This window comes from Lethenteron reissneri, chromosome 8 (assembly GCF_015708825.2).
Source record: "Lethenteron reissneri isolate LAM-NWPU_2019-01 chromosome 8, ASM1570882v1, whole genome shotgun sequence".
NCBI lineage: Eukaryota > Metazoa > Chordata > Hyperoartia > Petromyzontiformes > Petromyzontidae > Lethenteron > Lethenteron reissneri.
Window position 1 is genome coordinate 1,183,387 of NC_083786.1, and position 27,474 is coordinate 1,210,860.

A 27,474-nucleotide genomic window follows, 5' to 3' on the forward strand; every position below is an offset into this window, starting at 1 on the left:
TTGATACTTGATACAGCTGTCGTGGCTGTGACGGTACCACCTGAAGACGGAAGCTTGTGTTGCCTCCGAAACGTCGTGATTTTTATTTTATTTTACTTTTTAATGTTTTTACCTACGTGACTTTACCGAAAAAACCTAAGAATATGTTTACATCACATTGCGCATGCTATACCTTAAGTTACTCTTTAGTTGTAGAATTAAACGGCAGTAAAACATCTACCGTATGTCTGTCCACCAGCAGATGAGTGATGGAGAAGTGTGAGGAGCTTGGATTATTTGGAAGTGCACAATAAGATAACACGTGTTGGTGTTAACTGGGCGCTGTATGTGTCGGAATGCTAGCGATGTGTTGCCGAGATTCATTACTAAACATGCATATTTGTGTTTTTGCTGGTTGTTATGTTTAGCAAAACTTTCAATAAAGTGTAATTGAAAAGACTGCGAATGAGTAATTATGTGTACGGTAGAGATTGTGAAAAATGGCAGCTGTTACAACCAGAGAACTGTACATCCTATATGGACGTGGTGTGCACCATTACATTAGTATGTAGAGTACAACTTCGGTTATCAGTGGCCTGGTTATCTGGGGTTTTCGTTTATCTCGGTTGACGGAGCACGGATCACTCTTCCAGCCATCGCTCAAATCCAGTTCGCGGGGTTTTTCCCGTTGACACCGGATTGGCTTCCCTCGTACGGAGACGAGAGCCATCACACCGGTGGCCCGTCTCATTCCAGAGCCTGGGGGTGGGGGGGGAGGTTCGGTTTGCGCTGCCGCACGACTGCACCGCGACCTGCAGGGGGCGGCGGCGCGCAGCAGGGCACGGAGCCGTGCTCGCCTGTTGATGTTCACTGTCGGGAGAGGAAGGGGGGTGCTGGACAGTACTCCAGAGAGGTGTCGAGGGAGAGGCCGTGGCCGCCGTGCATGGACTTCTCCGAGAGCTACGAGGCGACGCTCTGCTCCGCCTCCGTCGCTTCCCGCGCCGGGGACTCGCGGCTCCTCTCGCGGCTGCTGCGCCGAGGCCGCCCCGCGGACGCCGCCGACAACCGCGGCTGGAGGCCGCTGCACCACGCGGCCCACGGCGGCCACGACCGCTGCGTGCGGCTCCTGCTGCGGGCGGGTGAGGAGGGGGCCGGGGGGCCACGGAGCCCCCCACAAGGGGGCCACGGAGCCCCCACAAGGGGTCCGACACGCGGCTCTCAAGGGGACTCGCTCTTGGCTCGGGTTACCACCCGTTCCGGGTTAACCGGGGACTTGGCGTGTTATGTGTTTGGGTGTCGGGGGGTATTTGGATTCCGGTGCTGCTGTGGATCAGGCAGTGGTCGGGGGGGGGGGCACCGCCTCTGTCCACCGCAGCACCACAGTCAGTCACACGTGGGTTCACCAGTCACACGTGGGTTCACCAGGTACACGTGAGTTCACCAGTCACGTGAGTTCACCAGTCACACGTGGGTTCACCAGTCACACGTGGGTTCACCAGGTACACGTGAGTTCACCAGTCACGTGAGTTCACCAGTCACACGTGGGTTCACCAGGTACACGTGAGTTCACCAGGTACACGTGGGTTCACCAGTCACACGTGGGTTCACCAGGTACACGTGAGTTCACCAGGTACACGTGGGTTCACCAGGTACACGTGAGTTCACCAGTCACACGTGGGTTCACCAGGTACACGTGAGTTCACCAGTCACACGTGGGTTCACCAGTCACACGTGGGTTCACCAGGTACACGTGGGTTCACCAGTCACACGTGGGTTCACCAGGTACACGTGGGTTCACCAGGTACACGTGGGTTCACCAGTCACACGTGGGTTCACCAGTCACACGTGGGTTCACCAGGTACACGTGAGTTCACCAGTCACACGTGGGTTCACCAGTCACACGTGGGTTCACCAGGTACACGTGAGTTCACCAGTCACACGTGGGTTCACCAGGTACACGTGAGTTCACCAGGTACACGTGGGTTCACCAGGTACACGTGAGTTCACCAGTCACACGTGGGTTCACCAGGTACACGTGAGTTCACCAGGTACACGTGGGTTCACCAGGTACACGTGAGTTAACCAGTCACACGTGGGTTCACCAGGTACACGTGAGTTCACCAGTCACACGTGGGTTCACCAGTCACACGTGGGTTCACCAGGTACACGTGAGTTCACCAGTCACACGTGGGTTCACCAGTCACACGTGGGTTCAGTCACACGTGGGTTCACCAGGTACACGTGAGTTCACCAGTCACACCTGGGTTCACCAGGTACACGTGGGTTCACCAGGTACACGTGGGTTCACCAGTCACGTGGGTTCACCAGTAACACGTGGGTTCACCAGGTACACGTGGGTTCACCAGTCACGTGAGTTCACCAGTCACACGTGGGTTCACCAGTCACACGTGGGTTCACCAGGTACACGTGGGTTCACCAGTCACACGTGGGTTCACTACAGTAGATGACCGATTGTTCGCGTGTTGTGGGGTTGAGTACGACTCACACATTTGATTAGTAACTAGTGTGGTGGTGGTACCGTGTTTGTTATTCACGGCTGGCTCTGTGGCTGGGGAGCTACGGTGGCTATGAGATGTTAACTACCTCGCCTGGTGTACAGGAGGTCGTGGGTTCCATCACGACCCTGACGCCTGCTGCTGTGTATTTGGTGCTTGCGTGTCTCTCTCCCCGTGGTTGTGTGGATTTTTCTCCAGGTCCTCTGGGTTTTCCCTCCGTATTTAGAATCGACTTGCTTCTAAAGCTATCATTTGTGGCCAGGTCGCTTCTAAAAAAGAGCTACATAGCTCAGTAGGCCTTACCTGGTCAAATACTTCGTTTTAAATAGCGGGTGGTCGAGGGACCCACACGCACATGGTATATCGCACGGCCGAGCACGTCCAGTACAAATGAAGACTAAATATGGCTATCAATTTTGTTACGTCAATATTTTCTATATGAAAATATAAAACATGTTTAAATATATAAACACTATAAACAACAAAACATGTGTAATCTATGTGTATGTGTAATACCGTTAACGACTCTTGACGCCGGAGTTGGAGGCACACGGGTTTATTTCACAGCACAACAGTGGGCATATAACACTCGGGGTATCGGCCCCCTCACCCGGCTAGCTGGAAAATACACACGCTAGCTACCCTAGCCTGCCTCTTAGTCCTCCTTCTAACGGGCTAGGGGAGGCTATCTGGCCCGACACTGGTAAGTCGGGCCCGGTACCCGGAGTCCCAGACCTGCTCTGACAAGAGCACCGGCTCTGGCTCTCGGAACCACGCCGCTGGCTCGATCCTGTTCGGCCCTGATAAGGACGTCGAACTAGGGGAGTCCAGGGCTTCTAGCTAAGATGTCTTCAGTCTTCTCGTTAGCTTAACATTTTCTCCTCGAGCCCTCTGACACATCCCCTTTTATACTCAACCCCCGCTGAGGGGTGGGGCCCCGGGCTGCCTGGCGCGGACGTCGTTGAGAGCACCCCCCCCCCCCCCGTGCACTCACGTAGCCCCGCCCACTGTGTTTGTTTCCCATAAGCTGCCATGCATAACGGCTCTCTCTCTCTAACACCCCTACATATGTATAAGCTGCCGCTAATGGGCGAATGTGGCAATGTAGCGTATTCTCCCATAATGTACTTGATCTGAACGTGGATGTATTTTTGCATATGGTCCAATTATCTAACCTATAATTTTGATATATGTTACCATTAACACATTTGCTTAAAAGAGTTGATACATTCACTCTCCATCACGACCTCCTCTTGTATTCGTCCCGGATATACTAAAGACAAAGACCCCCCGCATAACCTTAACAGACTGTTGGGGCAAGTGCTATTAGCGAGCACCAATGAAGGCCAGCACGGCACAAGGAGGGGATGAGTGGCCAGAACCACAGCCGGCCGTCTTTGTCTCCGTAGTGGCGATGTTTTCTACACACCACACTAGGTACTCGTTTAAGGCTGAGTTGACCTAGGGGAGGCCCAGGACCGATTCTGATCATTGTCACCGGTGTTGGTCTTCGAGCAGGAATGGAACTCGGGTGGCAATGTTACACGACCACTCCCCATACCCAGCCACATGTTTACTCAATTCTGTATTGCACGGGCATCGGGCCACATGTGCCGGCTACGGAATCTCGTCCCGCCGTGCTGCTGGGAAAGGCGGTGGCTCCGACTCCAGAATCTCGACTTGCCGCGTGGCAAGGGGAGGTGGTGGCTCCAGCCCGGGGATATCGGCTCGCCGCCTTGTGGGGAATAGCGGCTGCCTCTGTTCGGCTCTTCGGACTGTGGGAATCAGCGGCTGCTCAGGTCGCGCAGCGTCGGTTCTTTCCCTCTCCTCGATGATCTTCGTGGAGTTGCTTCCAGCCGTCCTGGGAGCTCTCCTGGTTTGGCGGTATTTTTCCGGTCTGCGGCGGGGCCTCCGCCTCCTTTGTGAACGGAGCCACCAGTCGATTCCGGCTCCCGCTGGTCTCCAGGTCTCAATAACCCAGGGCACTTAGGGATGACGCCTCTTCTTCCACTTGAGCTCCCACCACTACCACCAGTGTAGATAAGCTCCTTGGAGACGTCCATTCTTAAAAAGGTGAAGTCTTTATTTCTAAAGAATAATGTATTTACAATATAGTTTTTTTTGGGTTAGATCGCATAAATATAAATGTGTCGTTAAACGCGCCACCACCTGACACAGCCAATTAATAAGGTTTGTCACGTAAACAGAACATGCCAATTCGTTACTAGTACAGCACACCGGTGTGTTGGAGAGTAAATCCACAACATTTACAATCCGAGTACAACGTTTCGCCAGTAATTACAACTAGCATCATCAGGCGGACACCTGTCCACCTGATGATGCTGTTATGGATGATATTGGTCACAAAAGCCTACGTGTTTAACGTTTTTACAATTCCGCGATTAGTCAGCCCCGATAGTTTCAACCTCGTCGCTCCGCGATCATAAAGCCCCGATGTCTTCCACCTCGTAGCTCATTGGTCCCTGGGCAAGCGCCCAGACTGCGGCCCTCGCTCCACCTATATAACCTTTCGGCCCGGCCCTTTCGGACAGTACCCTCGACCCCACGATAGCACGTTTCTTCAATTATTATCTCAACGTTCCCAATCGTCTCAACGTATATTATTTATTTAATAATCTATACAGTACCTTGCGGTCACCTGTTCTTAATTATCTGAACGTGTACCCTCTAACACTTTCTCCTTTCAGTCCCCTAAACTTTATTGAATGTAGCAAATAATTGTAAGCAATCTTCAAACGTAATAACAAATGTCTGTTGTGACAGACATCAGCATTTATCACGTGAACACATAGCATGATAAATATATCGCCTTGCTGTCCAACATTGCAAGTCAGCGCTACATCTGTATTCTGAATGTTCTCTGCATGTGTTTAAACCTTTGGCTTCCACCCCATTGTTCATATTTACAGGACATCATCCTATCAAGGAAGTTTCACTTTAGTACAATTACTATTTCCTGTATAAGTTAAATATTGATTGACTGGTCAAGTGACTCCATCACTCCGTAAAAAACAATGTGAGCTTCTGAAGTCAATTCGTTATGATTTATTATGGTTGGGAGTTGGCGTAGCCCATCATCCCTCCCCTGAGGGGTTGTTGACTAAACGAGCACCAATTTGTGAGATCAACAGTGTCTGTACTATAGATAGACTCGCCATAGAACTGTGGAATGTCCACCAGCTCCTGAAGCGGATGATGTGAACGCGGCCACGTTCGAAGGGAAGACGCCGCTGTTCCTGGCGGCAGCTGCCGGTCATTTGGGTAGCGTCGATCTGCTGCTACGAGCCGGAGCGGAGCCCAGCCGTGCCTCCAGCGAAGAGGAGACGCCCGTGTTTGCAGGTGATCAGAGAGATAGATCACAGTAATTTTATGATAAACCAGTCATAAAAATATGTTAAGCTGATCCTATGGGTCCCGTAGTAACATGCATGTAAGTCACGTAGATAGAACAATTAAATAATAAAAATAAAGTGACTAAAAAAGAATAAAAATATCACGACGTTTCGGTCGCAACACAAGCAATCATCAGCAGATCGATTGCTTGTGTTGCATCGATTGCTTGTGTTTCTATCGAAACGTCGTGATATTTTTTTCTTCACTTTTTTTTCATTTTTATTATTTTATTGTTCTATCTACGTGACATTACCGAAAGACCCAAAGAATATGAATTCCTGCAGTCACGAAAGCTTTAAGTCAAGTGCTAAGAGAATGTTATGGATCTGACATTCAGGTTCAAAAGTTTGTAAATTCTGATTCATGGGTCCCAACTCCCACCCATTACGCTTTCTTCTTACATCACACACTCAATACGATTTGCCTTCCTGTTATATTATCCTGCACCATTATGTGGAATGGATAATCTTACAATTCTTAAAGATAGAGTTATTCTCCATAAGGGGATTACAAAACCCTGGCCCATAAGAAGCACCAATGGGCATGGTTTGTTCGATACAAATCTTGTCTGTTAAATAACTTTTTTCTTTTAAGAATCAATTGACTAGAATTGAAGTTTCCCTTGGACTTGACGCAAATAGTACTGTAGTTGCCAATATAATTTGCCCACATCTTTTCTAACATGTAATATTTTAATTATAAATGTTGTTTGTCGAGCTCCAGGGCCTGACGACCAGGATTTGTGCCATTCCTGAATCCCTAAGGGATTTACGGAAGGGTAATGCGTACATTTCCATAAAATCATCTGCTTCGTCAGGGCCAGCATTAAGTCCACTTGCGTCCACACGTGCGCTTCTACAAATATGAAGTACCGGTGAGGACGCTTGACACCGAGGTTGAGGCACACGTGTATTTATTTTACAAGTCGTCACGACAGGACAGCACTAGAGGGGGTATCGGCCCCCTCACCCGTATAACTGGGGGATACACTACTAGCTATCCCTGACCTACCCCGAGTCCTCCACTAACGGGCTAGGGGAGGCTGTCTGGCCCGACACTGGTGAGTCGGGCTACGGTACCCGGAATCCCAGAGTGCTGACTCTTGTTCACGGGACCACGCCGCTGGCTCGGTCCTGCGCGGCCCTGACAAGGGCGGCGTCTCAGGGGAGTCCAGGGCTCTAGCTACCCGGGTCTTCAGTCTTCCCTTCTTCGTTCTAATACTGAGCCCCGAGCTCTCTCTGTCATCCCCTTTTATACCCCCCTCCCGGATCACAACCGCCGGGCAGCCCGATGCGGACGTTGTTGCGGGCACCCCCCCCCCCCGTTTACTCCCGGAGCTCCGCCCACTGTGTTTGTTCGCCGTTTGCTCCTATGTACAAACAGCCCCTTTATAACAGCCCTACAAATACAAGCACGCACAGATACACATCCACGTGCAGATACACATAATCACAAATACCCACCAACACACACTCACAAACACTTAAAACACAAAGACACGTACACAATTACATACAAATGCTCCCCCCCTCACAGACACGCACTGTCTGTCGCAAATAGACAAACATCTCCCATATAGCCTTTTCACAGACTGTTTACGAGCACTTAATCAGCCCGAAGAGCACACAACAGATACACACACACACACAAAACACACATTTTCGGGACCCTTTTTGCCAGTATCAAGATGATAAAAAAATAGGCTTTATCCTATTTTGGCACGAATTACTGGGTTTAAGATGTTTAAATACCAAATAGATACCTATCACAAGGCATCCAGTCTGCACTGTGGTAAAACATGCAACCAAACATGCGTTGATAATGTATACATTCTTGATTTGAAGCTTTCGTGACTGCAGGAACCCATACTCTTTGGTTCTTTCAGTAAAGTCACGTAGGTATAAAATAAAATAAATCACGACATTTCCGGCGCAACACAAGCATCCGGCCTACACCAGAGACCAGCCTCCTTTATGGCCTTGTCTCACCAGTGATAGACCAGAGAATACCAAAAGACAAACGGCACAAAGGCAATGCAAATTCGCTTTATGCGGCAATTTTCAGAAACGCAACCCCCACCTTAAACGGGGACTTGCTGCATTTTTTTTTTTTACACAGTTGCTGAGCACAGGCCCAAATGCTTGAAACATTACGCAACCAGGAACAAACAGCACTGTCCAAGTTTTAATAGATTAGCGAGGTTACAAGAGTGTGAGGAAAGGAGATGTTGGGAGAGAATTCCAAAGTGGACCAATGCGAGGGAAGAAGCAGAAAAGAAGTGTTGTGACCTGCAGTGTGGTGAGTGAGTGGGTGAGTGAGTTGTTCTGACCTGCAGTGTGGTGAGTGAGTGGGTGAGTGAGTTGTTGTGACCTGCACTGTGGTGAGTGAGTGGGTGAGTCAGTTGTTGTGACCTGCAGTGAGTGAGTGGTGAGTGGTTAAGTGATTTGTTGTGATGTGGTGGTTGAACACTAAAGGAGATGAGGTATTAAGGAGATTCTGTGACAATTTAGCAGGTAAAGCAGTCAATACACCTGCTTAAGCATGGCATATATGGGACTGATTGGACCTCACATTCTCAGTAGTAGAATGTAAGTAAACATTAAAGCAATAGCAACTGTTTGACTATATGAGCGATGGAGAGGCCACACATGTTGACATGTAGAGAGAAAATGAAAGTGGGAATATACTGAGTACCTGTCGTGGTGGTTGATTTGCAGTAGATGAGACAAAACTGTGGTAGTGCTGTGCATGCATATTAAAGTTAATGATGCACGTTATATTGTCGTACAGGGCACAATGCAATAACATTGTAATACAGCATTGAATTTTTATTTGCTGCGCAGCCATTGGTGGAGGCCACGTTGCTGTGGTGAAGGCTCTGCTGAGGAATGGGGCCAAGGTGAATGGGCCTCAGTACTGGACAGGGTGGACATCTCTCCACCAGGCCACGTGGAAGGTGTGAGGACTGTTTTAAGCGTGACATTCATAGTTTTCGCTCTTCCAATTGTTAAAATCCAAACATTTACCAAAACACCGCTTAACACTGATGAGTCACCATTATGTTGGGCAGAGTTGCCACTTGTTAAGAGTAATAGCACTCACGAGGCAATTTCTAGACCACAATAAGCACTATTGGGACCATAGCTGTCATTGCCTCCTGCTGCATTTACATTGACAATCCTTCCTTATCACTCTTATATCGATACTATTGTAGTTACCGTTTCATCTCATCCTTACTGTGTTCACCACACTGCAGGTCACAACAACACACTCGCCCCTCACTCACACGTTCACTCAACCCACTCACCGACAATGCAGGTCACCTCACATCCCTTTGTGCTTCTTCCTGCGCATTGATCCATTGGGAAATTTCCTCCCATTATCTCTTTTCCCAACCTAAAACTAAACAATTTTTATTTTACCGGGTACGGCCCACTGAGCTGTTTAGCTCTTTTTCGGAATCAACCTGGCCACAAATGATAGCTCAATAAAGTTGGTTATCATGTGGGAAATGATAGCAGTCAAATACTCTTGAACGCATCTTTCTAAATGTGGAGGGATAAAATCAGAGGACCCGCAGAACAATCCACACAACCACGGGGAGAACATGCAAACTCCAAATATACAGGCGTCAGGGTTGGGATCAAACCCACGACCTCTGGCATACCAGGCGAGGGAGTAAACATCTTTCCACCGTGGCTGTTGTAATAACCTTGCTCAACTCAAGACTCGTGTTAACTTGTTTCTATTGCAATTGTGAAGTGCTATTATTTTCTGGCCACTTGGCATTTTGGGCCTGTATTCAGAAACTGATCAAATAACATGTCATCATCCACTGTTGGATGAAGGCTTCGCATTGCCGCCACCTCTGATGATCCTGCGATGTAACAATCCACTCGCACCTCCACGTGGCCTTATCTAATCCTTTCTAATTTTGTCTCTGCAACAGACGTCTCGACTTCTTTTTCTAACCCCTTTGTACATGGCCTTTGTTTTGCTCTTGTTTATCCTGAGTGCAACTCTGTAGCCTTCTCTATTGATTTCTTCTGGAGCTAAATCACATTGGACGTTACAATGACTGTGTCGTCTGTAAATCAGAGATGGCGAATGTTTTTTTTCCTTGATAAATATAGCTTTCATACTCTTTGGTTCTTTCGGTAAAGTCACGTAGATAGGACAATAAATAATAGATCATGACGTTTCGATCGCAACAACAAGCAATCGTCTTCAGGTGAGAGAGAGAAGCATGCCGTTGTGACGAGGCATTATATAGATCCGAGAGGGGGGAGGGAGGGGAGGCTGTAATGGGTGAGAGGGTCGGGGTGAAATTCAAAGAGGGCTTAGGTGAGAGAGCGACAAAAGGAAAAGGAAGCTTAGATATCAAATTTAACAAAATTTAGAAATGTAATGCAACTCAGAGAATAGGCTAACACAACAGTTAACACTTTACCTGGTAGATCACGTCCTTCCAAAGATTGCTAAATTTTGCATCCATCCTCTCGGTTGAAGTTATGTCTGAGTTGTGTGGAAATCTTCCCCGTAGAGGCGGTTCAATCTTGATTTGAAGCTTTCGTGACTGCAGGAATTCATACTCTTTGGTTTTTTCGGTAAAGTCACATAGATAAGAAAATAAATAATAGATCACGATGTTTCGATCGCAACAACAAGCAATCGTCTTCAGGTGTGAGAGAGAAGCATGCCATTGTAACGAGGCATTACATAGATCCGAGAGGGGGCAGGTAGGGGAGGCCATAACGGGCGAGAGGGTGGGGGTGAAATTCAAAGAGGGCTTAGGTGAGAGAGAGATCCAAATTTCACCCCAACCCTCTCGCCCGTTACGGCCTTCCCTCCCCTGTCTCGGATCTATATAATGCCTCGTCACAACGGCATGCTTCTCTCTCTCACCTGAAGACGATTGCTTGTTGTTGCAATCAAAACGTCGTGATATATTATTTATTTTCCTACCTACGTGACTTTACCGAAAGAACCAAAGAGTATGAATTCCTGCAGTCATGAAAGCTTCAAATCAAGATTTATAGCTTTGTTTTTCCAAATTATCTTCTCATGCCCTGTAAATAACTTTGGCAAAAGCACGTCACTTTGATCGACTCTCAGTTTAACATGTATTTTGGTCCTTTCTTCATTAGTATTACTAAGAAACTACATCTAACTTGCAGTCTGACTGCTGATGAGACATGGAATGCCAAAAATGTCCCAGAGTGTGCTTATGTTGAACTAATGCATTGACATATTACATTTCAAGAAGGTCTTGTGGCTAATGGGATGTATGTTAAAAACACTTATTTTCATGTAAAGGGACAGATATGGGAAGGAGGCCTCTAGTCTGCCTATTATGTTTGTTATTCGTTGAAATTGGTAAAAGAGTCAAATTGTCGAGTTAGCTGGACAAACAAACATACATACATGAAAGCTTCATTGCATCTCAAGATTATCTTTCAGGATGGTCCTGTCGAGTTTTTTTGAGTAGTGGGAAGCATTAATGTGTGTGTTATGCTAATTGAGTACTTTCCAGGAAATGTTTCAGCATTTGGGATGTTGGGCCAATACCAATTACTTTACTCTTTGGTTCTTTCGGTAAAGTCACATAGGTAGAAAAAATATATATCACGACATTTCGATCGCAACACAAGCAACCATCATCATGTGTGAAACAAACACAGCAGGAGGACTGCTGACGTAGGAGAAAGAGCTGCTGCAACAAGAGTTTATATAGGATTTTTGGTGGGCCCAACCCAAGGGTAAGTGGGCGGAGCTAGAGAAGGAATTTGTACGTAAATGTAAATGTGAGAGATTAGCATGTCAATATGAGACGGCCCAGCCACGAGAGGTGTGCCAATGAGAAGATTAGCTTGTCAATGTCAGAGAGCCGGGCAACAGGAACAAAAAAAGAGTATAGATTCCTGCAGTCACGAAAGCTTCAAATCAAGGTTGAACCAACTACTTTGTTTGGGTTTTTTAGTGTGCAACGTATTGGAACTAAATTCATTCACAGATTTCTCCTCGGCTGGATCGCTCATCATCTGTTTCATTCTGTCTTTATCCGCAGGGCCATGTGGAGCTGTTGCAGTTGCTGCTGGAACGTGGGGCACGTGTCGAGGCTCGGGACGACTATGGCATCACACCCCTCTTCCTGGCAGCCCAATATGGACAGGCTCCCTGTCTCAGGATTCTCTTGCAGCACGGTAGGCTCATCTCGGACTATGCCAACAGCACGTCAAACACTTTGCACAAACACAAAACGTAGCCACATTTTTGTTTATGTTGCTCTGTCTCACAGAATTTGGCTTCCACCTTCCCATAGAGTAAACCTGGATATATTTATCAAGCGGTGTAGGCTTATTAAAACTATCAAAACTGAAATTTATTGTGATAAAGTTCAAGGCAATGCCGGTACAAGATCTCGGTACAAATGAGTTCCTGCCACCCAAACACAGATGCCAATTCCCGGCCTTTACTTGTCTAACCTGGATAGGTAGCGACTCTCTTAACAGCAACGATAGCTCTGCTAAATGTATCCTGTAATGTAGCACTGTGGAGGCAAGGTTTGGTGGATCGCACGCACACACTCGTGAAACTCCCTTCCTGCCCATGGGCTTCGATGTCGGCATCTGCTGGCTTGTCATGGAACAGTAGTACAGTCTTGCAGACCACCGGTTGGGATCGACTGACTCGTGTGGTGAGATATCCGGCGCTCACTACTGAAGTCGTGATGTACGCCATCCTGCATCATTTGTGCACACAGGCCCTGATGTGAATGCAAAATCCAAGGACTGGGCGACTCCACTTTTCATTGCGTCGCAGGAGGGCCACACCGAGTGCCTGCGGCTGCTGCTGGACAACGGGGCCCAGCCCGGCCTCCCCTGCAACGAGGACGGCTGGCAGCTGCCCCTCCACGCCGCTGCTCAACGCGGGCATGTCCAGTGCGTATGGCAGGTGTACGGGCATTGGCTGGAGAGGCTAGATACAGACTCGACTCGAGAATTCGAGAATTTTTTGGCCAACCAGGTGGCTCGACGGTGGAGTGATGAATAAGTTAGGCATAGATGATTGGACATCTGTTAAAAAGAGCTTATTATCTCATCGAATTCCTCCAGTATAAATAAATATTCCGGTTCTGATGGTACTTGGTGATAAACAGGGACTGTGATTAAGTAATAAACAGTGACTATGATTAAGTAATAAACAGTGAAGTCAGAGTGATTTTATGCTTATAAATGAGCATTGAGGTGATGCTAATCTTTTTATAACTCTGAGCCAGTGGAGGAAATTACGTATTTCTATAGTGGGAACAAGTCTCTCCATAGAAAGCCACTGTTTACCCCCCCCAAAAAGTTCCACTTATTTCATTGAGCAAACCCCACATACAGGATTGAACTCATGCTCTTCCAATTGTGAGCCATTCACTCTCCTGCTGTGCCACTCGGGCTGCTTATCTGACGTGTCAGCAAAATTAATATGTATTCGCAGTGTAATGAGTCCACCAGACGAAGGTTCAGATGACACACTCCTCTTTATTTTCTACACGAGCTCACGCTGCGTGCGACCACTCCACTCCAAATCCCAGCAGGAAGCGCTCCGATCTCCCTGCCTCATTCGGTGACGTCACCACTCCCCTCCTGAGCGTTCCCTCTCTCTCATGCCCCGAATTCTCTTTCCTTTTGTCCGTGACGTCATCTTTAACAATAACCTGGGTCCCTTGGGTATTTCTATCCCCGAATCGCTTAAGTATTAACACTACAGTAGCAAAGCGTAATCTTAACCCTCGATAAGGCCGCACATCTCTCTCCTGGCTACAGAGTTGACTCTACATGTACTGGTCTGCTCAGGTTGGTGAGCTTGTTGCTGCCGATGACGGACGCCGGTTGCGGGTGGCAGCCGGGAGCCGTGAGCCCTGTGTATTCGGCCACGCACGGAGAGAGTGTAGGTTGCCTGCGCTCCTTGCTTGAGGCCGGGTACAGCCCGGATGCACAGCGCTGCCCGCTGCTGGGGCTCGAGTCTCCGTTGCATCTGGCGATCTCCAGCGGGTACGCATCTCCCACACATCTCCCACGCGTCTCCCACGCATCTCCCACGTGTCTCCCACTCGCTCCCTGCCGCTATCCTGGCAATAATCTGATCATTTCCGGTGATGGTGCTTGTATAGGCACCCTGGGGATAGCCACCTGTCCGGCATTGACCCGGATAGATGGCACTGAGAATTGGCATAAGTCAACGAATTGGCAGCTGTGTTTCGGGTGGCAGGAACTAATTTGTACTGAGATCTGGTACCGGTATTGTGATTAACTTTATATCAAGACACGGAATGGTTCTGATAGAGCTATACTAATTGAGAAATATATCCAGATTTGTACGTAGTGGGAGCGATGACGCAGTGGTTACCGTGCTGCATTGCAAACTTGGCGGCTTGAGTTTGATTCCCTCTCACGGACAATAACAGTGAATATCTGTCTTAATTTTGGAGCTTTCGTGACTGCAGGAATTATTCTTTGGTTCTTTCGGTAAAGTCACGTATAAAGATAAAATAATAAATTAAATAATTGCATACGACGTTTCGATTGCAACACAAGCAATCATCATCAGGTATAAATGAAATAGCAACAAAAAATCTAACCAGAAAACTATAGACAGACATATAAGCAGACAGATATCACCAAGATACATAGAGAGAGTAACACAGGCACAGAGAGGGAGATCGTCTCTGTGGCGTGGCCTTAAATAGACAGAGGGGGGCGGAGGCAGAGAGAGTCGGTCAACACACTCGTTTTTTGTCGTTCTTATGTTCTGCTCTGTTTGTGTGTCCCTCTTCCTCTTGTGTTTATGTTTTGTCTTTCTTTGGAATTTTCACACTTAAATTCTAACTTAGTAATCTTTGAAATACGTAATCGACCAGGCTATGCGTTAATTGTGTGTTGACCGACTCTCTGTGTTGTATTACATAACATTTCGATATTTTGCTAGGTTATTTAATTTAGTGTGTTCTTTCTCCCTCTCTCCTAATGTTCAAGCCTGCGTACTTTACTACGCGTTCTTTGTACTCATTGACATGTTAATTTTTTCTCTAACCCCTCCCTCTCTCTGCCTCCGCCCCCCTCTGTCTATTTAAGGCCACGCCATAGAGACGATCTCCCTCTCTGTGCCTGTGTTACTCTCTCTATGTATCTTGGTGATATCTGTCTGCTTATATGTCTGTCTATAGTTTTCTGGTTAGATTTTTTGTTGCTATTTCATTTATACCTGATGATGATTGCTTGTGTTGCAATCGAAACGTCGTATGCTATTATTTAATTTATTATTTTATCTTTATACGTGACTTTACCAAAAGAACCAAAGAATGAAGTGAATATCTGAACTGGTCCTGCGAATCCAGGACCAACTCAGCCTTTAATGAGTAGCTGGTGCTGTGTGCAAACATCGCCAATGGGAAGACATATGCCGCAAACCAAGTTCACAGCCACACCACCTCCTCTTGTTCCAATTTGGTATTCATAGATTCTTAACAGCTTTTGATACAACAAATTGAAAAGGTCTACAGGGAATCTTTGTCTCTGTCTTTGTTCTTCCAAACTCCTAATGTTGTGACTACAAAGACTGAGCTGTTATTTCTGTTTTTGTTGGCCGAAGGCCCTTACCTGGTTTTAAACATGATGAGTACTTAACGTGAGGGGCGCCACTGTGGTGAGATGTTATCTCGCTCGCCTGGTATGCAGGAGGGTTGGATCCCGACCCTGAACGCCTGTATATTTGGAGTTTGCATGTCTCTCTCCCTGTGTTCTTGTGGATTTCTCTCCGGTTCCTCCGGTTTTTCCCTCCATATTTACAAACATGTGTTTAAAGTATTCGGCTGCTATTAATTTCTACACTATGATAAGCCACTTCGTCGTGCTATCAGTTGTGGCCAGGTCGCTTCTGAAAAGGAGCCATATAGCTCAGTGGGCCTTACCTGGTAAACTAGAAAAAATATTGTTTTGTTTAGATAGTTTATAGTTTATCAGTTTTAGTTATGTGTTTGCCTTCAGCAAAAAGAGCATTCTGTTAAAATACAATTATAAACCCTATTTTGTTGTATCACTTCTAAATAATTTTAAACTAATTCTCGAGACACTGATAACTTCCAATAGATTACATTTATTAAAATAATATTTGAATACAAATACAGCTCGATCTGTTCACGCCATTCTCCCTCTGCTGTCTACATGCACACTGTCAGCATTTCAGACAAAGCATCACTGATTTCATTGACCTGATAAAAGCCTTTGACACAGATGCCCACAGAATCTTGCATTCGAGATTACTCTTCTGTGAAATTAGCTCAAGCCTCATATCCCATTACAGGAATCTCCTACTATATGTAGGGGATGCATTATTGGAAAATGCTACTTAACTCAAAATTATTTCAAGTGAATCCTAATATTCACAGAGACAATGTTAAAATCAGGGGTTGCATTCCAAGCCAACATTTCCAGAAAAAAGTTGCTCAACTAAATGTCATGAAGTACATACAAATGCATACGATTATAAGTTAACATACATTTGAACTCATGATAAATATAATCGATGAAATAGCACTTAGATATGATTTAAGAGCTTGCTGATCAAGGCCTCTTGGGGTGAGCTTTGGTCGAGTTATGCAGAAGCAGAAGGGGCATGATCACCCACCTCTTCATCTGACGATGAAGCTGGAGCCACAGGAATGTTCACCAGTGGAAGCTGCCTCTCCTTTCTGAACCTTCTAACTTGATTGTCGAATGTTTAAAACAACTGCTTCCAAATAAATACAAGCCTCTGCCAATACAGTTGATCATCGATTATATATCCGGCGTGCGATTATCTGGTGGTCCCGGACCGATCCTGTGAAAACAGCAAAACCACTTCAAAGGCTGTATAACCAGTCCGGCGATTGGCACCATGTGCATGACAAAAAAATGTAGCTATGCTTGATTTCAGTGTTAAATATTATAGATAGTATATTATACATTACATACAACGTAAACAATTAATATACCTCATGAGGCATCCTTTGCCAGTAGCAAATATAATAGGTTTTTACCCTTTTTCTGGAAACAAAACTGAAACCTTTTTACAACGAATCATGTTTGTATTAACCACAATACCTGCGAACAGAATGCAAAAAAACACACTCTGATAATGTATGCATTGTCCTTGAAATTGATTGGTCCACAACAGAGACAGCTTTCCTTAAAACCTAGTCTCATATCGTGTTTGACCAGATGACGCCAAAAGGCGCACAACTCAAAGACAATGCACTATCAGAAGGGGAAAAAACCTATTATTATATTTTGCTACTGGCAGAGGAGGCCTCATGATGTAAATGCTTACCCCGAGCCCTCATTACTCTGAGAAGATGGGTACAAACTGAGCAATCATTGGAAGGACGTTATCAACCAGTTTAAGTCATAATTGGCGATGATGTTCCAATCCTACCACCTTTTGATGTTAGTTGTGCTTCACGCCTATTTCAAACTTGTGCTTTCACAGTCACTTCACACGCCGACCCCTTGGTTGCAGCTCTACGATCTTCCATTATTAACATGCTAATCTCTCTTTAACATGCTAATTTTCACCTGGCAGCCCTTTGATTGGTGGAAAACCAACCACCGTCAGGTTGGCTGCCCATCACTTACATTATCATTGGCTGCTGACATTTGGGCTACGCCCATTTCAAAACCTTATAAATAGTTTGCCTTGGAAGCTAACCCCCCCTTTCCCTGAAGACGACTGCTTGTGTTGCGATCGAAACGTCGTAGTTTTTTGTTATTTTTTGTTATTTTCTTTGAACCTATCTACGTGACTTTACCTAAAGATTCTGTGGGGTAGTTTTGGCGGTAAGCTGACTGGAAGAAGCAGTAATTTGGGGAGGGAGTGATGTGGGGTTTTAGCTGGGCGAGGGCGAGTCTTTCGAGGAGTTTTAGAGAGGTTCGAGAGATTAGTGATGGGACGATAACTAGATGGGTCATCAGGGTCGAGACTTGGTTTATTTAACAGGGGAGTAACCAGGTCAGATTTGAGGTTGAACGGAAAACACCCCATAGAGAATTAGGCATTTGTGATGTTCCTGATCATGATGGCGAGTTCCGGAGCACATTGCTTGAACAAGGAACCTGGGAGGGCGTCGAGTGGAGATGACTTCATGTGAAGTGGTTGAATCAAAGAGAAAACGTATTTTGAAGACACCGGCTTGAACGTGGTTAGAAAGGTGTCTGGGTGAATGACTACAATTTCAGAAAACAGGAGCGGGGTACAATGGTGCGATGTGAGGGAAGACGTGCAGAACTTTGTGATGGTGATCAGCTTGTTGGTGAAGTAAGTTTTAAAAGAGGTGGCAAGTTTCAGTGAGGCCAGTGGATCGCTAAGGTGAGGGACCCTGTTGCTACCAGGATGTAGAAGATCCTTGAGGTTTCCAAAGGATGCTTGGTTTTCCGGTAGCTCTTTTGATGCGCGTTTCAATGTAGGAGGAACGTGAGGCAAGGATAAGTTTGTTCGTTTTCCTGCAGGCAACTCTGTAGGCAGCTCTGTAGGCAACTCGATCAGCATGAAGATCACTACGGGATGCGATCCTTTCAAGGCGCCTCCTGTTTCGCTTAGCAAAGATGGCATCTTTTGAGAGCCAGCGAGTGTCGTAGGAAGGCTGCCTCGTGGTTCGTGGTTTTAATGGAGCCAGCTTGTTCAGCACCGCCCTCAGGTCAGCTTCTAGTTGAAGAGCGCAGACAGTTGGATCGGATGATGGGGATAACATTGAAGGCGAGTTTGCGAGGAGGTGCTGTAGAGTGCAATACTTGATACCCTTGAAATTACGGGAGTGGAGGGTGGATGGTGATTGGCTTGGGAATTTGAAGGGAAAATAGTATGAGGTGGTGGTCGGAGTAACCAGTTTGTAAAACTCCCAGTGCAGTGATGCATCGATCCTGGTCAAGTTCCAGAACCAGGTCGAGCATACTCTCAACATTTGTTGAGGAAGCTCTGGTGGGGCCTGAGTTGGTGATGACCAGGTTATGGCAGGCCAGGGTTGACTCGAGGTGCCTGTCAATGGAGGCTGGGGTATTGCCAGGGCAATTAAAGTCTCCAGTCAGCACGAGCCTGTGAGATGGGTTAGGAATGAGGTAAATAAATTCGGAAAGCTCGTTTAAGAAGGTATTGATGCTGCCATCTGGAGGGCGATTGATGGAAATGAGGGAAAGCACTCGGTGTTAGTAGTGGGGGACACGGCCTGGACCTCAAAGGTGGTGGGAGCCATCGCTAGATAGAGCTCTTTAATTTTCAAGTGTGCATTGTAGACGACCGCCAAGCCACCACCCCGCTGGTTACCGACTTTTCCCGCATATAGCCGGTATATAGCCCGCAGACGCATATAACCCGCAGACGCATATACCCCGCAAAAATAGCGTTTTGTGTAAAACAAATGTCAGATAGCCCGCACCTCCATATACCCCGCATATGCATTCATATATTTAACGTCGTTACCGCAGCTTAATTCCATCATATTAATACGAAGTTTACATTTGTAATACATTCCACTATCAATTGTAAACATTAAAATCATAACGTGCACAAATAAAACAAACTAACCAGGAACGAGTGAACTTAAAACAGTAAATAAGTAACAAAAGTAAATATCCAATAAATAAGTAACACATAACTGGTAGATAAGTAAGTACAGTTTTAGCACTGGGAGATTGCGCACTGTGCAGACAATAGCGGAACTACGGTAACGCCGTTGCCCCCCCCCACCTCTAAAGCCCCAGCTGCCCCACCCCCCACCTCTCACCTCTCCCTCTTCCAAAATCTCCCGTCGCCACCGCAGATCTTGCTCTGCCCCACCCCCCACCTCTCTCGCCCCAGCTGCCCCACCCCCCACCTCTCTCCCCCCAGCTGCCCCCCCACCTCTCTCTCCCCCCAGCTGCCCCCCCACCTCTCTCTCCCCCCAGCTGCCCGACCCCCCACCTTTCTCTCCCCCCAGCTGCCCCCTCCACCTCTCTCTCCCTCCAGCTGCCCGACCCCCCACCTTTCTCTCCCCCCAGCTGCCCCCCCATCTCTCTTCCCCCAGCTGCCCCACCCCCCAACCCCTACATCTCTCCCCCAAGCTCTCCCGTCGCCGGTAAACAGTGCGCTAACTTCAAACGTTGTCGTTTTATTGTACAAACAATTCATTTAAAACGTGATAACATGTGCAATTTTAGTGTGAGTGGTTTATTCAGCAGTGCTTTAGTCAAAGGTAAGTGTTGCATAGTGGATAGTCCTACCATGATTTTTTTTTACGAGTTATGACATGGCACACGTGTAAAATATTTTTGGGATAGCCCGTACCTCCATATACCCCACAGGGTCTTGTTTTGTTTGTAAAAAGTGGTATACCCTGTGGGTTATATGCGGGAAAATACGGTACTTGCGCGAGGTTTATGAAGAACCTTGTATCCCGGGGGCGCGACTTCTAAAGAGATGGCTGGCGGGGAGTCTGGCCTGCACCAGGTCTCGGTAATAAGCAAAAGGTTGATGTGGTGGTCCAAGATGGTATCGTGAATCAGGGCTGATTTGTTGGTAATGGAGCGTAAGTTAAGTAGGCCGAGGCGGATAGGTAAAGGTGGATGTGAAGATCCGAAGAGGCGAGGCATCGAGAGATCAGAGGAAATAGCTGGTTGAAGGTTGACCTGTGAACAGCGGCCCCTACCGCCTCTGCAACCACGGTGTCGATATAGTCTCTGATGTTGACCTCGAAGAAGCCCGAGGCCAGAGAGCGTCCTCAGGAGCGCGGATTCCAGGTGCAGGTGATGAAGAGATGGTGCATGTCGAAAGCCCTATTATATCAGCCCATGCTGTACCGGTGGTGGTGATGGAGGGGGCCAGGATTTGGGTGGACTGCGATCAGCGGCTGTGCTGGCCGGAGCAGCAAGTTCAGATAGTGGTGCCCAAGATCCACGCCGTCAGCACGTGCTTCCCCGCACGTGGCGGGTGCGTACACGCCTACGTAAACACTCGTTGAGCATGTACGCGGGCGGACACGATCACGCACGCAGCGCGTAGAAAGTAGCGGCCAGAGAACACGAGGTCCAGTGAAGTAGCTGACCACGCGCCGTGCTCCAGCTCGCAGGTGATGCAACCAACTAATAGGCGGCGGTTGAACTTACTACTCTCGTTCCAAACAGGCAGCTAGACATATGGACAGGTTTGTTCTTATCTCTGAAAGTCGTAAGTATAGGAGTCCCTGTACCTTCAAATTACTCAAATGGGATTATGCATAACAGTAGCATTGCCCCCCTACTGGAAAACAACTTGACACTCAATCTTTCTTCAGTAAACAAGCTGTTACCCCTGTTTGCCATTTCCCACAGCTCCTCCAAGCTGGTGGACATCTTATTGGAGTTTGGTGCAAGTGTGACGACCTCGCACCTGGAGCTGAGTGTGAGGACAGGACGGTGCCGGCTTCTCAGCCGCTTACTGCAGAGTGGCTGTGCCCTACCCTCCACCTGCGATGCCGCGAGCCGCCTGTTCAGCCGGGAGGTGTGCGCTCGCTCTGGGAATGGACTCTACCGTCAATGGCTGCCACAGCTTCTGCTCGCTGGATTTGACGTTCAACTGCTGCTCCGCTGCCCTGACCGGTAACATACCCCTCCCCCTGAGCGCAATGGACACTTTTACGTTGAGAGGGAATAACGATGAGGATTTGTTTTTGATGTTGCACCTCTACGCCGGGCATCTTATCTCATCTCAACACATTTGGAAGGGCACCCCAGTGGCAGCTGTCTTTTGGTCATAAGGTAACTCAACACCTGGCCTGCAAACGAGCATTAGTCATTAGCTGATGGTGATTCCTGTATACAAATTTTTAACATTTGCAGGTAATGTTTCATTTGCCTACTCTTGCAAATGACGTCACGGAATCTTGTAATCTGTCTGTGAAGCAGACGGTGCTTAGCATTACGGTTATCACTCCCACCGTATTAATTGGGGAGGCCTCTACATTTGAACTGTGAACCTCTGCAACAAAGGGCGAACGCTCGACTGCGTGGCCATGTCACCGCCCGCAGTCCACAAGCATTGGGTTAAGCAATCCTGATTGCTGGCGAGACACTCATTGTCGAAACCAGTCTACAACTGTATTGCATTGAACCACTGCTGCTGAAAATATTCACTCCCAGAAGGCTGTGCGGCTAAATGGGATGTGTAAATTTAAAACAATTGTGAAGAGACAAATACGGGAATAGGCGTTTTATTATAAACACGATCTTCTTTGCCCGTCCTAGGACAGAAGCTGTAATATTTACGAAAAATGTTAACAGAATATAATTGTATCTTGTGTAAATTTAATGGCAGTGAATCTTGCACGAAAGTATGTCAAACACTTCACCGTATTTCACTGTAGCACTGTATTAATAGAAGTGAATCTGGCACAAAACGAAGTCATAAAACACTTCACAGCAGTTCACTGTAGAACTATTAATGGCAGTGATTCTTGCACAAAACTACGTCATAAAACACCTGACTTCATGTGACTGTAGCACTGTATATAACTGACCTTCAATTTGTTCAAATTCACTGCTCTGATACTTTATTCTCTTCTGCTTTCGGTCGCTGGGGTTGAAATGCATTGGAAATCGATACAATATCTGGAAAATCACCAATAAATGTCTTTTTTATGAAAAATAAAGAAACAAATTAAACTTACCTTTTGTCTGAAGTGCTGAAGAAATAAATAAAGACACAAAATCCACTTTGTTGCTGCGTAGAATTATTTATTAGATTCACTTTCAATTAAGAAACGTCAAACTTAAAGTGAATTTGCGAAAAAAAAAATATTTCTTTCCACTTGACCTTCTGCGTGAGTAAAAATCCACCCGCTCATGAATATTAATGACGGGGGGTGCGGCATGTGGAGTGACCTCACGCGCGGGACACAAACAGACATTCTTGGCTCATTATAGTAGTAATTCTCCACAAGGACGGTTCATTAGTCTGTGACGTAATTATGATATAATAAAAGAGCACGCCGTTATTTTTGAGTTGTAACTTATTTTTATATAAAACCAAATATGAGAGCATACCTGATACATTACTCGTGTACTTGACTTTTCTCTGAACTGAAAACGGCATGGTTTTCAGTGTAAAATCACCCCTTGTTTAATGTCTACTTTGTAACAACAGTGCATGAATGCTTTGATGACTTGTGCTCTCATTGTGTGGCTACAGACTGGTGATTCTAGACATGGGCGCCTTGACCTTCTGTTTGGAGTTTACAGACCACCGCAATTCGGATGTGTCATGCATTGGAAATCATCCACTCCCAGGAGACACTGACAGAGAACTTCAACACAAGTTTGGTAATGCTCTATTTGTCTTGTACACTTGGAGTGGCGGGGTGTCAGAGTTTAGCTATGTGCATTGACCATGCACATACCATGGAATAGACCGATGAAAATTAATTACTATTCTGGCTAGGATTTTTAAGACTGTAGAATGTATGCAGTCATCCAAGTGCATACTCAAGTTAGAGTCTTCATATTGACTGTTAAGAAAAGTGGTGGTGAGCTGTTAACTACCTTGCCTGGTATGCAGGAGGTTGTGGGTTCGATCCCAATCCTGAAACCTGCATATTTGGAGTGTGCATGTTTCTCTCCCTGTGGTCAAATGGCTTTTTTGCTGCGTTCTCCATTTTTTCACTCTACATTTAGAATAAACATGCATTTAGAGTATTTGGTTACTAAAAATCTGCACATTATAAGCCACTTTGTTGGCATTTGTGGCCAGGCAGCTTTTGAAAAAAGAGCTATATAGTTCGGTGGGCCTTACCTGGTAAAATAAAAATAGTTTTAACATAGAGTGGGCTTGGGCAGGACACTGGCCAGTGGGCAAGAATAACTACTGAGTGGGAGCCAAAGGGGTGCATGCACCCAAGAGGATGTCCACCGTGGAGATGGGAGCAATGAGATTGGCTGGAGCACAGGTGCTGGGTGGTACGTTGCATTGTGAGACAGTGACGGATGGAGATTTCTTGGAGAGGCCTTCATCCAGCAGTGGATTGATCGTGGCTGATGATGTGTGATGACAGTTGATCTTATTGTTTACTACACAATAATTTTATAATCTTTGTTTGTGAATATGATCTAAGATCTCTCTTGAAAAATATACTTTTTATGTTAATCAACTATCGCTTTGTAAAATATGTAATACATGATGGACATTGGACAACTGAAGTGAATATACAGTGAATTATGCAGGAACTATTCTAGGACCCAGATCTAACAGAGACGGTCCTTTTGACACGTAGGCTTTTGCGATCAATATTATTCATAAAAGGCGTTTTTGGGTTCGATCGCGTAAGTATAAATGTGTTGTTTACCCGCCCCCACCTGACAGAGCCAACAGTAAGCTTTGTCACAAACAAAATGTGCCAATTAGCTACTACTTCAGCCCACCAGTGTAAATGTTGTGTATTTACTTCAACACACATTTATACTTATACGATCTAACCGAAAACACCTTTATTATGAGAGAGGGTTCTTGCTATAATCTCTGGCAGTTCACCAGCACTCATACAAGCAAGCCTGACGACTGATGAGAACACAGATTGTCAAAATCGGTCCAGTGCTTTGGTTGAAGCAATGCTGCTCGAATGGTGTACCCCTAGAAGACTGTGTTTATGATGGGATCTGTAAAAAGTACTTGCGTTGATTTTGAGGGGGTGACATATGTTTGAAGGTGACAGCTTGTCATCTCCTTTGAGTGCAGAGTGCCCCGCCACCCTGCGCCACCTGTGCCGCCTCCGCCTGCGGCTCGCGGTTGGGGATCGCAGACTTCGAGCTCAGCGCGGCGGTCAGGATTGGACCTGCTACCTGCCGCTACCGACCAGCCTGCGGGAGTTTTTGCTCTATCGCGACGTCCTCACAGCTCATGGGATACCTGATCCAGATGCCACTTCTGGCAACGAAGCAGAGTGATCGGACTTTGATCGGACTACATGAGACACTTGCAGTAATAGCCCAGTGTGCAGTGGCCTATTGGGGCATTATGAAAGTAGATAAGTGATGCGCATGCCACGATGGAACTTACGAGTTGACTCGCTCGTACAAGGCTTGTGAAGAGGGTCTGCACTTGATGAGGTGTTTTCGAACTAGAAACTCGATATGCTTGTCAACAACACTGGCCTGAAAATAAAATAATATATCATTGGAAACATTCGGTTCAATGGCACTTCATAGTACACAAAATTTGCACATGAAGAGTGCCATTTCCCAAAACGTCGCTGATTTTATATACTTTAAAGGCATTGTTGATGAAAAGTGTGGTGTTATTTGTGCTTGTGCTCAACTGCTGACACAGCAGCATCACTAAATAATTTAATTACACAACTCAGCTTGCCGCGATGTAGTGTTTTGATTAATATTGTTATATTGTCATTGTTGCCTCGTTTTAGTTTTCCTAAATCTTTTTTTTCTTCTGAAATAAAACGTAACTATTTTATTGATAACTATACAGAATGTATACATGATATCAATACTTTGAAAACATTTCCAGAGTAATTTGTCGTGGCAATTGAGCTTCATGGAGTTTCAAGACTGTTTTTCAGGAGGGTACTGCCAGTCGTGAGAGTGGCTTTTTTTTGGGAGGAATCTGGAGAACCCAGAGAGAAACAGCCCAGAGGAGGGAGGGGGTGACACCCGATGCACTTGAGGGAGAATCGAGAATCCGCTACTGTGCTTACATCTCTTGTCCGCCTCGCAGCCACCTCCAACACGACAGCACCTGCCAGTCCAAAGCAGTGTCCCAATCAAGTACTAATCAGGCTGACTGTAGATTTTACTTATTTTATCAGAATATACTGCAGGAGGAATCCGATGAGCTATGAAGCTCTTTTTCACAGATGACCAATACGGGGTAAGAACGTTACAAGAACAATGCAAAAACATGATAGTGCAAAGTACAAGAAAGGTAAACGAATCCCCAAAACACATTCATATAAAATTAAACTATCCCCATCCTACCAGGTAAAGCCCACTGAGGTATTAACTTGTTTTTCACAAGCCACCTGGCCACATATATCTTAATAAAGTAGTATATCATTTAGACATTAATTGCAGCAGAATATAAATAATCTCAATGCATGTTTCTAAATATGGAGGGAAAAACAGGTGGCGTGGAGAAAAATACATGCGACCACAGGGAGAGAGACGCACAAACTCCAAATATACAGCAGGCGTCAGTCAGGGTCGATATCGAACCCCCGACCTGCATACCAGGTGAAGATAACTGAAAGCGCGGTGTGATGTGTTTGCATATTGTGTTCCATGAGTACGACCCTTCCAAAACCCTAACAACCCGCCACTCACGCTAGCCCCTCCCTGCCCCTCAACTTTATATCGCACTACATTTAGTTTTTTATCTATTATGGTAACTTTGTATTTATCACTTTTAAATGGTGCCTGTGTTGTTTTGTTTTACCTATACTCTGGTTCTTTCGGTAAAGTCACGTAGGTATAAAATAAAATAAATCACGACGTTTCGATTGCAACAAGCAATCATCAGGTGGGAAAACCACAGCAAGAAAATGTTTTGCTTAAGTGGGAGAGAGATGCCGTGGTAAGAGGTTATATAGGTAAGAAAGGGGGAGGGGGGCAAGGGGTGAGAGAGGGGGGTAGGGGGTGGGGAGTGTTGCCTCGACGCTAGGAGAGGGACGTGAAGCTGGACGGGGGGAATTGGGCTGGGCTGGGCTGGAAGTGGGAGGCCGAGAGAGCTGGGGATGAGGGGGGGATTAACACGGAAAAATAGGCTAGTACCCGGACCCGGCAGATATGATAGAAAGCAGTTAGGGTTTTCCCTGGTTAATATCATCCTTCCAATTGCTCAATTTGTATCCATCTTCTCGCTTGAAGTTATGTCTATGTTTATATATCTGGATAGCTGCATGAACAAACCTTTGATAGCCCGAAGATTTGCAGAGTACCTTGGTCTCGGAAAACACTATGAGCCCACAGCGTTATAACTGGTCAGCTACGGCAGAGGTATTGGTTCTGCCGTGTTTCAGATCTGCCTTGTGTTCGCAGACACGGTCCGAGACATGTTTTGTTTCCCCGATGTAACTGCTGCCGCAGGTGCAACTCGGTTTCTAAAATCCAGGATATTGCATGTCAGGGATGACATCCTTCACAGATGGGATTAGATCATGGATTTTGTGTACTTTATTTAATCGGACCTGGATCTTGTGTTTGTTTAAGATTTTGGAAATATTTTGGTAACACCTGCTATGTATGGTAACATGATGGTTTTGATTGGCTTCTCAGGGGTTGTTTCTCCATAGTTGGAGAAACAGCTTTGCAAATAATGCGGTCCGAGTACCCATTCATCTTGAGGGCCTGGTGTACGTGTTCCAGTTCACTGGCTAGGTGGTGTTGTTCGGAAATGCAGTGGGTCCTATGGTTTAGTGTTTTGATAAGGGAATTCTGTGCCAGATGGTGGTGGGAGTCAGGTTTCAGATAGGAATCCGTGTGGGTGGATTTCCTGGAGACAGTGTCCCAACGAGCCGTCAGGTCTCTTCTCA

At 46.3% G+C, this 27,474-nt stretch overlaps 1 protein-coding gene across 1 annotated transcript; it reads left to right on the plus strand.

Moving 5' to 3' along the window:
* The first annotated feature begins 827 nt into the window (after positions 1–827).
* On the plus strand, positions 828–25,511 carry LOC133359595 (ankyrin repeat and SOCS box protein 3-like). Its single transcript, XM_061578055.1, has 9 exons — positions 828–1,118; positions 5,697–5,855; positions 8,753–8,865; positions 11,977–12,112; positions 12,673–12,850; positions 13,757–13,954; positions 21,275–21,541; positions 23,130–23,260; positions 24,669–25,511. Exons 1-9 carry the CDS (start codon positions 923–925, stop codon positions 24,875–24,877), a joined length of 1,587 nt encoding a protein of 528 aa, XP_061434039.1. The 5' UTR covers positions 828–922; the 3' UTR covers positions 24,878–25,511.
* The last annotated feature ends 1,963 nt before the right edge of the window (positions 25,512–27,474 follow it).

Coding starts and splice junctions, on each gene's coding strand:
- LOC133359595 (XM_061578055.1), top strand. CDS start 923: ATGGACTTCTCCGAGAGCTACGAGGCGACGCTCTGCTCCGCCTCCGTC. Junction 12,113..12,672: donor CAGGATTCTCTTGCAGCACG/GTAGGCTCATCT, acceptor TTGTGCACACAG/GCCCTGATGTGAATGCAAAA. Junction 12,851..13,756: donor GCTCAACGCGGGCATGTCCA/GTGCGTATGGCA, acceptor TGGTCTGCTCAG/GTTGGTGAGCTTGTTGCTGC.